Source organism: Schistosoma haematobium, chromosome 6 (genome assembly GCF_000699445.3).
Source record: "Schistosoma haematobium chromosome 6, whole genome shotgun sequence".
Taxonomy (NCBI): Eukaryota; Metazoa; Platyhelminthes; class Trematoda; order Strigeidida; family Schistosomatidae; genus Schistosoma; species Schistosoma haematobium.
In genome coordinates, this window is record NC_067201.1 from 651918 (window position 1) to 663370 (window position 11453).

At 36.8% G+C, this 11453-nt stretch overlaps 1 protein-coding gene across 1 annotated transcript in view; it reads left to right on the forward strand.

The window, feature by feature from the left end:
- TRMT11 (tRNA methyltransferase 11) overlaps positions 1–11453 on the forward strand; it is a gene marked incomplete at both ends in the record, with an annotated part of 32253 nt that overhangs the window by 15861 nt on the left and 4939 nt on the right. The window contains 5 exons of the mRNA XM_051219419.1: positions 1813–2107; positions 2152–2328; positions 4499–4861; positions 8329–8594; positions 11344–11431. Coding sequence (XP_051065207.1) covers positions 1813–2107; positions 2152–2328; positions 4499–4861; positions 8329–8594; positions 11344–11431 — 1189 coding nt within the window. The remainder of the gene's footprint in view (positions 1–1812; positions 2108–2151; positions 2329–4498; positions 4862–8328; positions 8595–11343; positions 11432–11453) is intronic.

Sequence of the window (11453 nt, forward strand, 5' to 3'; positions counted from 1 at the left end):
CTTTCTAAGCTGGTTAGTTGTAGCAGAGGATGTGTAGCACGATATGCTCACTCATGATCTGGTGTGGATGCGTGGTTGAGCGACTTCAGCTAGGTGCGTCTAGTAAAACCAATGAGTCAGCATCAAATGTCGTAAATTACGGAACAAATTAGTTTGGAGATTTATTTAGCGCCACAGGGCAATACCCAGAAATTAGGAGGACGATAAAGCAGACCAAACTATAGAGACACCTACTCTCTACAAGTGGTCAATCTGCTGAGCTTGTAAATGAGTAGTTTGATACAAGGAACATTTCCGGAATCTTGTGAAGTTAAGTTTGATATATTATCAGGTATTACATCATCCAAATGTGTTAATATTCTCCTTGTGTTTGTTAAATACACCGTTTGCAGCGTGGCGTCGAGTCGCGGTTGATTATGATCACCATCACAAGAAGGTTGCGTGCCGGATATAAGAACGCGATTGGAGGTTGTAGCGAGATAAATTTGTTAGTGATCTCGTGGTATCGAAATAATACCGAGATCGTGCCAAAGGAATACAAACGGAATCTTTGAGCAAACGTAAATGCGTACAAGGTCACAATCAAAGGAAGAATGTATGCATTTTGGTACAGTTAAACAAATAAGTAAAACAATCCTGATACAATTGGTTATAATAATAGTTGTTTCCACAACACCAATCGCGTTCTCTTGATAGAGTAGTCCAATACACATTCTTCCCTCCTGAAGGCACAAATCAAATAAATTTCTTTAATCGAACACCTCTCCTGCTCGCTGAAGGTCATTTGACCTTGAGTTCTGAATGAGGCTATTTGTTTTGTGCGTTACCGTCATCTGTGGTAGGTGGCATGCGACGAGACTATAATTTATGGACGAACCAGTCAGTTTTAGACTGACAGGTCTTGGATTTCGGCGATCTGACGTTTTAGTTGATGTCAGTTCGTGGTGAAAACCATAGATCAAATCACTAGCCATCAATTGTTAATCATAATTCTATAAACTGTTTTGTAACCTCCATTTAGCTGTAGCAAGGAGGTGGACATTCTCAAGGTCCTTATATATAAAGACGCTAGCGTCGTTCGTAGGTCCTCCTAATGTTGCTCCATTGCCTTGTGGATATGATCTCTAAGTCAAATGCTCGATGAGTGACTTCCTGAGAAAACAACCTACTTCGGTTTGAACACACCAATAGTATTACAACTCACAGAAATCGAATGATAGTGTGGCATATATATATATATATATATATATATATATATATATATATTTGGTTCCTCTTTGTACTAGTGTAAATAAATAAATAAATTGTACTTGTCATATACAGCTACTAATGTACATCTTGTCAGTTTTAAAACTAGTGATTTGAAAAATATTTTGATGTGTGTAACAAAACTAGACTTTATAAACCTCGCTTTATGCTATTCCTTGTAAAGGGAAATGATACTGCTTAACTGTTTCAGTCAAGGTGTGCACAGCAAAGTCTGTAAGCTGACAGATTTACCGATCACACCACCGCTGCGTTGAAAGTCTTGTGATGCGATTTACTCGTACAGCTAGATATTTTGCACATTGGTTTTATACAAGGCATCAGAAAAGTTCAGTCTTTTTACTACAATTACTCTCGCAGACTAAGTACTTAGACTACAGTTTCACCCACTCATGATTGATTACATTAGTTGGTACAGTTGTTTTTCTGTACAGTTATATAAGATTTCTGTTGTCCCATTTAAATCACATAACTTCTCACTTTTTTGTCACCTTATATATTTAGTTTGTCTCTGAACTACATAATTACCTAGTACGCGAAATTCAGTACTGAACGTTGTATATATGTTTCTCAATCAAACGTTAAAATGCAAAAATATGTGTTCTCATTCGCTGCATCTGAATTTGTAAATTTTCGTTGGATTGAATTCAAGTCTTTGGCTGAAATTGAACAACTTAGTTATTCTGTTAGTGAATCTAAAGATGATTGGTTGAGGCCATATATTGTGGTCGAAATGGAAAATGATGATTCCGTTTTGTCAATTATTAAACGCAGCGTTTTAATCAAGTCTGCTTTTCATTTATGGTGTGAAGCAACAACCTTATCAGAATTAACTGAACAGGTAAGTTGTGTTGAAATACCTCTGATCCATATTTATTCAAATAGGTTGCCAATCTTCCTAATGAGTTGACAGATCCTTATTTAAATGGTTGTGGCACTTTCAAAATAGTTTTAAGTTCTGCTCATAAGAAGCTCAAACAAGAGGAGAAAATACCTATAATAGAAACTATTCTTGATGCTCATGAGAGGATCGATGCCCAAGTTTCTTTATCATCACCAGATGTGAGTAATTTGTAAGTTATTGTTCGTAGCTTTCATGCTTGATGTTCTATGAGTATCTTTTGCTGGTTATTTTTACTCTAAATTTAGGTGAATGAAACTGTTACGTGATCTTGCAGTCTAAACGCTATAAAAATTCCTAATCATACTTTTGCCTTGTATATTTTTTTTATCTGATATTGACATGTCTCTTACATATTCCAATTTTTAAGCTTCCGTAATCAATGTCAGTCAGTCTGTTTTAATAGGATGTTATTTCAGTTTTACTAAGATCGTTTTCAAGAAAACATTAGACAACTTCAACAGCCTCATCTGACCTCAAAGTAGACACTTTCCTTAAGTATTACTAGATATTCCTTATTATGGGTTTACATTGTTTCTTCAAAAACAGAATACATCTTATTCATTGTTGTTATTGCTGACTGGTAACTCGTCGCTGGATATTATCTAACCGCTACATAGTACAGTGAAAATACTATGAAAACACTTATATCCTAGTGAGGAATAAATTACGGTTAACGTCTCGAAACTTTATGAATCAATACTATACCTATACTTTTATGGTATAACCGTTAAGAAACTAAACTACATATATTTATATTTTTCTTATTATATGCTTTTATTTAACCTGTTGTCTACTGCTATATAATTTCAGTCAGTCAGTCAGTAACAACGTAGAACTTCGTACGTACGTACATCAGTTCGAGTTGCCACACCACATTAGCATAGAGATGCAGTGGTCGATTCAAATCCCGTAATGGTAGAGGTAATAAGAGTATAAGCAGTAATCGGGAAGATTAGGGTTTGGAGATGTTATTTAAAGAGTATAATCCAGTGAAATAAATTTGGAAAGAGGAAAAAAGGGACATGAAGAATTCAGAAGATTAGAATTTGGGAGAACACAAAGAGTGGATGCATCTGCGCCATTGCAAACGATTTTAAGCCATGTCATTCAGGGTCTCTAACCATCGCTTGCTATCATCTCGTGGTCCCCAACCAGGTAGTCTACACCTACCAACATGACTCAGTCCACTTGTCAGTGACTTCATGGACTTGTGCCATGTTTTGGTCTGGCCGCCCCTAGCTTTCTTCCAACCTACTCCTATACCACTGAACATAGCACGTCGAGGTAGTCGGTCGTTGGGCATACGTAACACGTGTCCCAGCCATCTCAACTGATGAAGTTTCACTACTTCATCAATTGGTTTGCCATCCTTACTAGGTAAGGATGGCAAATTTACTATTCCCAAGTTATTCTCAATCTATTAGTCACAGTTTCTCATAATTACAATCACTTTTGTCTTGATCGTGCACAAATTTTATTTTCTATTTTATCGTACGATGTAGTGCGACTGTTTGTATGTAAACCAAGTATGTTTTCAATATATGGTTTGTATCGCGGATATTGCCATTTGCATTCTGAACTGAATCGGTTAGGTTAGACGAGAAGTCGCTATCTCAAGGACCATTAAGAACTCTAGGCTGCTCGTACTGGTTTATGCGTAATTGGTCCGGTCAATAAATCGGTGACTAATTGGCGATCATATCGCGTGATATACTAACAGGGCACAAAGGCCACAAGTTATAAAGTAAACCTATTTAGCTGATTAGCAGTGTCGCTAATATGATGACCTCTGATTCGGTCTGGGCACCCGGGGAGTATCCAGCCATCACGCAACTCGAATGAATTATGTGGCTCATGTCTAATTGGTGCGTCCTTGTGCCAATGTTTATGTGTTTAAATAAATAGTAAATAAATAATATGATGACTAATTGGATAATTATTTCAACAAATGGGTCTCTAAATCACCAAACAGTGTGTTTTACAGACACGATTGGTAAATAACCGTTTTGTTACAGTATATTGTCAATTTGGCTATATCTCCTACGTAATTTTCACCGACCATTTGTTCGCCAAGGAGAAATGAGTCTCATGAAGGAGTCATTGTGTAAAGAAATCAGTAATATGTTAATTAACAGCATCCACAAGAGAGTCTTTGGGTTGTTCAAACTTTAAAATGTAGGTTTAAACTCATCTTATAACCGATATTCAATCCACTTATCTATGTTTTACATTAGTTAAGCTGTTTATGGCTGGTGACTTTTCAATCACTACCAATAGTCTAAGCTTTTCACGCGTCTATCGTTTGAATTTTTTTCATTTTGGTTCTAGCATCAAATCAACATTCTTCTAGAATACACCCCTAAGAACCTTGGAAAGAATACAATTAGATCTGGGGGTCATTTGTGTCGACTGCTATATGGACGGTTAATTGGAAGCAGTATAAGGAGAAATATGATGAACAACTATCGTCTATCAGAAAGAGCTCACTTAGGCAATACAACTATGAATGTAACATTAGCAGCAATAATGGCTAATGTGGGACTTTGTCGAAAATCATCTTTTGTTTGGGATCCTTTTATCGGTACCGGAAGTACAGTAATAGCAGCTTCTGTATGGGGTTCATTCGGTGGTGGTTCAGATATAGATTATTCTGTACTTCATGGAATAGGAATGTCTCCAAAAGCTGGTCAGGTGAGTTGTTTTTATTTATTACATATGGTTTTTGTACTATACTTTTATTTGCATTTTTGGTCATTCGGTAGAAGTTAAACCATGGAATTAGATATTTTTAGGGAAATCTAGTTCTGAATTTTAACACTAGTAAATATAATCAAAGTGGACCATTGATTTCTTACCGTTTACAACTCTCTAGTATTGAGGAAATAACAACATGAAGAAGTTCCCAATATTCATTACTGAGTTTATAGCATACATATGAAATTCAAATAACATGTAATGACTTTTTATGAGAAGTGAATCCTTTGTGAAATGAATTAGAATATCATTTGAGTCACTATTATTGTTTGACTAAATGGTTTACAGTCTAACGTGTTCACTAGCCCCCAAATACCCTGGCATGGCCGAGAATGGGGTGGGCCCCCCTCCCTCTCCGAGTTGAGGACGTTCGACGACTCTCTGTGTTCGACCATCGCTGTCTCCGAAGGAACGCTGACATCCGGTGGCAACACCATGTTAGTAATGCAGTGGTTCGGCATCGTGTGTTTGGGCGCAGAGAGAATAATACATATAGTGTCACCATCTTGAAACACCGACTTCGGTGGCTTGAACATGTTCTACGAATGTTGCCGAAGAGAGTTCCACGTCGTGCATTATTTGCCGACTCTGGGACTGGTTGGGAAAAGCGGAGAGGTGGTCAGTGTATGACATGGTGTCGTAGTATGATAGAAAGCTGCAAAGGGCTGGCTTCTGTTGGCCCTTCTCGACTCCCTGGTTGGGTTCCAAGAGACGGTGCAACACAGTGGCTAGAGACCTTATCAGGTATGGCTCAGAATAGAAGCCAGTGTTGATCCTGTTGTAACCTTCTTTTACTTTCTTCATAAAAAGTGGTTGTATCTTCCTTAACTGAAAGATTTATTCTGGTTGTATCTTTCCGCTTCCCCTATTATTATTATTATTATTATTATTATTATTATTATTATTATTATTATTATATTATTACACCACTCTACACCAATCTGGTCGTTATTATTCCTTTTTTTACGCTCCTCGCCTTCTTTTTTCTCTCTTCCCATTCTCATTGTGTTGTGTGGCGCATATATATTTGGTACCTCCTTATACCAATATTTATGTGTTCAAATAAATAAAGATGGTTGGGTCACGTGTTACGTATGCCTGAACACCGATTCTCACGACGCGCGATACTGTCTAGTGTTGGGAATGGTTGAAAGAAAGTTAGGCGCTGCCAAACCAAAACGTGGCATCAGTTCTTGAAGTCACTAACTTCTAGTCTGAGCCATGTTAATAGATGCAGACTACTTGGCTGGTGTTCGCGTGACTATCGTAACCAATGGTTGGAGACTCTTCGTGACATGGCTCAGAATCGATCACAATGGCTTCGGTGTATACACTCTCTGTCTTCCCTTAAACTAAGAGAGTAAAATCGATTCATATCTTCCTTTCTACGAACCAATTCTTTCTTCCTGTACTATATCCTTATATGTAATCTTTGTTTTATATATTACCACCATTGAAGTAACTGATTCTATGAATTTGGTGTTCATCTTGTTGTGTTAATGAGGTATGGCAACTTGGACGGTACATATATGTCCCTGGTCCTACTTTGTAGCTGACTGACTGAATTATTGTCTGAAGTATCATAATTTTGCTCTATAAATAACTGAAAGGTATGCTTTAAACTTCTCATCTTTTTCTGGTTATTATCGTAATATTTGTGACGAAATGAGAATGTAGCTGAACAAATCACTAAATCATTCGCTTACCACTTCAAATCATCCTTCATTTATTTTGATTTGACTGTAAAATGTGTCTGGTGTTTTATTTTTTAATTTGTCTTCTACATTAACTCTATGAAATAACGTCCTACTGCACAATATCTTTCTTATCTATGGTTCTATTCGAATGTTATCGTTTAATATTCCTCACTCTTGTTTACATATTGTCCTTTTACCTCTCCTTTTTTGAGTAATGTTATTTGTGATTCTATTCATATGGTGATGTACAGTTGCACTAAGCATTTATCACTCAAAGTATTCGTAAGATTACATCGTGCCATTATACACAACAAATAGTAAAATCTCGTTTATATTTGCCAAAGTTGCGAAAAGATATTTCATTGTGTATTCAACGAACATTACCTATGATATTAGAAAGCGAGAGAGCCTGTATTGATTTTTTTTAACCAACCCTCTTAAATCGCGACTTCCCACTGACTAGGTGACACTGCTAGTTTTTCTCATTGTCCACTGAAAACAGTACTTCTGATGCAACTTGTACAGTTCATACTATGAATTTATCTTCGAACTTCTGATTAGCTAAGTTTATTTTCCCTGTTACTCACATAAAATTCATTTCATTATATAATCATATAGAACTAGTGGGTCGCTAGTATCTGCAAAATCGACCACCATTTAGAGACAGGAACTACAGCTAAGGGGGTTTAACGTTTTCTATCTTGCATACTGATGAAAATGGGAGTCAGCAGAAAAATTTTTAGTTGGGAGGTTTGTGAAGGCTTTTATTCATGGGTGCTGACAATAGAACCACTGAGAACCAAGATGTTCATTACAGTTGTTTCATTTTAGTATAGAACTGCTATAACGTGAAAAATATTTTCTGTGGATTAAGGGTAGCGAATTATTGATCGGACCAAAGACGCGCAAACACGTAGAACGGCCTAGGGTTCTGATTGGTCCTGCTCCCCTGTATAACCCAGCCATTTAAGTCCAGAACACAAGTTTCAGCCTCGGATTTATGAATCATTATATTTCAAGCATACTTTGTTTATATACCAATCAAGCAGACCACAACGTACCATAAAATAGAAAATAACACTGTACAATAATGGCCAGTAGGAAAATGACACGTTAAACAAATATTGACCAATAAGATGATACCATTCCATGTCCAAGGATAGCATTAGCCTTAACAGGATAATTTTTGGGATATTTTCCTGAATATCCCATCAATAATCTTGTACCCACCAGTGCTAATGGGTCTTAATTGAATCTTCGAAGTTCTAGTAAGAATTTGTAGTTCGTAAAGGTTATTCATCTGAATGATGAGGTACTTAATCATTAACAGCATCGAGTGATTAAATTCCAACTAATTTATTCAAATTTTACAAGCTCTCTTACAATCATTAAGGCCTTAGAGTTCGAATCATACCGAGGTGATGTGCACAGGTTGCTGAAGATTCCCATATCTGGACAAGGTAGCTTTCCGATGCTCCCTAGTTTTCAATGGTTCCGTAACTAATACCAATTTTTGGAAAAAAAACTGTCGCTTAGCTCATTTAATCAAACATTTGTGATACCTTAATAAATCTATCACTCAATATCTCGTATATGTACCACCTGTTTCTTTTAAGCCAGTAATTACGTCTAAATCATTTTCTCTATATGTTCATATGAATATCGAGAATTTCCTATATCTAATCGCATACTTATTTTCCGTAATAGGAAAGACGTTGCGGTGAAACATTACGATCGAATTATGAACAGTACAAATTGGAATCACGTTATTTAGATGTCATGGTGGCTGATATAGTATCATTACACAAATTTTTACGTATTCCTCATGGTGGTTTATTCGATGCAATAATAACTGATCCACCCTATGGATTTCGTGAACGTAGTTGTAAAGTATCTGAACAACCAGTTGAACGTAAACCTACTCTTGTTACTAGACATCGACTAGCTGAAATTATGGGCGTAATACATATTGGGTACGTTTAGAATGAATACTTATTAGTAATCTATCTGGTGGCTAGTAAATTTTATGTTACAACACTTTCATTTAATGAATATCAATCCCTAACGGAAAACTTTACACGTGATAATCACATTGTTATTCGTTTACTTAGTATACGTTTATGTAATCAGCTTCAAGCCATAACTTTTTGTAAGGACTGGTGATATATAATACTCGATGGTTGAAACTGAAGTGAGATGTCATTCAATGATTCATCATTCTTGATTAAATCATCTGTAGTATTATTATTATTATTAGTAATGTAATCCATGATAAACGTTACTTCTATGATCAGTCAGTCTATGTTCAGCAAAATCTCTAACGAATGTTGTATCGTTTATTGAAATAATCAACTTCAAAACACATGCTACTGTACCAAGAAATCAAATAGTCCACTTTATTTTTTTGAATTGTCACTTTACATTCAATGTGCAATCATAAAAGTCAACAAGTCATATTTCTGTGTAACCTGGTAACTGTGTTTTACAATTAACATTTCAAAGCTGTCTTATAACTTATATCTATTGCATTAAGTGGAAACATTGGTTATCGTGGAAAATTCAAGCTCGTATTATCGATTTGAAATAGATAATTTAGTGGCCCTATATCTAACTTCAGTTAAATCTTATTTTGATTGTTATCGAAATATACATCCCGACTACCCTCGTATATGCCCCCAAATGCTCTGGCAGGGCCGAGTATCGGGAGAGTTAGCCCTCCCTCTCGAGATACTCTCACATGGCCACGCGTATATAGTCACTCGCAGAGAAGTCCTACTCACTGCTTTTTCACAGTGTGGGTGTTGTTTACGAAATTGAGAGGATGAAAAGTGAATGTCTGGCACTGACTTTAACCGGGTTGGTGGACATGTAGAGTTCACCTAGAGGGGGTTGGAAAACCTCGATTCTAAACCAACGGTGCACATGGGCTCAGTATCCTCAGGGAACAAATGGCGTATGAACCAACCATTGGTCACCGGCTACCATGAGACTGCATCTCCTTATGTTGCTCTACTGCCTTGTGGATTAGACCTATAGGTCAAGGGCTCTGGGTGTGGCCCCCTAAGGAAACAACCTGCTTCGGTCTGGGCACCCGAGTAGTATCCTAGCCCTCACATAAATCGAATGATTTCTGTAGTGCATATCTATTTGGTGCCTACTTGTACTAATGCTTATGTGTTTAAATAAATAAATAAAATAATCCTCGTATATAATTATCGACTTAATTTGTGTTAGAGAATAACGGAATAAAATAAGTCAAGTACGAGAATGAATTCTCAATACGTATATTTCATACACTCATTGATCCAGACAGGCAATCAGAGGAACGAAGTGGAGAAAGCAAAGAGAAGCGAGACGGAGTGACGTGCAGCAGAAAAACCGAGTGAGCCAAGTCGTTTTGTTCAAGCGTGACTTATTAGTTGCATTAAAAAGAAAATCAATTCCAGACACATAATGAATAGGTCAGACAATTAACATACATAACAGTTAAGGTTAATAAGCGAGTAATCGACTGTCAAGAAAGGCTTTGAGAAGTATGAATAAAGTGGTCTGTCCAGAAGCTGGAATAACCTATGTATTGAGTTGACATAGTAGCAGCCTATACATATACTAACTTACTCACGACTGTTACTCTTAATGGAGCATAGGCCGCCGACCAGCATTCTCCAACCCACTCTGTCCTGGGCCTTCTTTTCTAGTTTCATCCAATTCTTGTTCATTTTTCTCATGTCTATCTCCATTTCTCGGCGTAATGTTTTTTTTGTTCTTCCTATTTTCCTTTGGCCTTGAGGATTCCATGTGAGGGCTTGTCTTGTGACGCAGTTGGGTGCTTTCCTCAATGTGTGTCCTATCCACTTCCAGCGCTTCTTCCTAATTTCTTCCTCCACTGGGATCTGGTTTGTTCTCTCCCACAGCAGGTTGTTGCTAATAGTGTCCGGCCAACGGATCGGAAGTATTTTGTGTAGACAACTGTTAATAAACACCTGTATCTTCTGGATGATGGCTTTCGTAGTTCTCCAGGTTTCCGCCCCACAATCCGCCTGGAGTCCCTCCGGAGGCTACTGCCGGTCCCAAGCCCGGATAAAGGAGAAGGTCTGGGCATGGGGTTAGCGATCCTATCCTGTAGAAAACTAACTCGCTGAAAAAACGCTAACATATACTAACTAGTGTAAGATTATTCGTAAACGTGTCGATTCCTTGGCTAAGATTCACTGCACAATTGTGTTTTCTAATGTCAGATTTTTTTAATATCAATGATGAAAGTATATTCACTTTTACTCTTGATTGTCTAATGAACGAACACTTAGGTGGGGAAAACCAAATTACTATTCAATTCAAAAATTACAGTGTCTTTGTAATTTATAAAAAACCACACATGAAATACCTTCGTTTGCACATCTTTGATCAATTCCCATTTACATTTTTCATGATTCTTGTAATTCTGTTTTTGTTCTAATTCCTTTCTGTTTCTCATTCAATTTTATATTGACAGACATTCCACGTCTGATTAGTGTTACATACTACTTATATCTGTTAACATAAGTAGCATACATCACAATAGTAGTAGTATTATTCAAACTTGTTAAATTTCTTTATCTTGACACTTATAAGGCTAATATATTTAGTACACATTTACACTCAAACTTCTCGTTTTTCTTTATCTCTGTCTTTTCTTGTTAAACCCTATATATTAGTCCATGGTATTGTTTTATGCTTGTACAGTGATGAAAATCACAATGGGAATAAGGATGAAGTTGATGAGGAATCTTTAGTTCTGGTACCACATGACTTACCACACTTCCCACACAAAGTAAGTGAACCGTTTTTACATG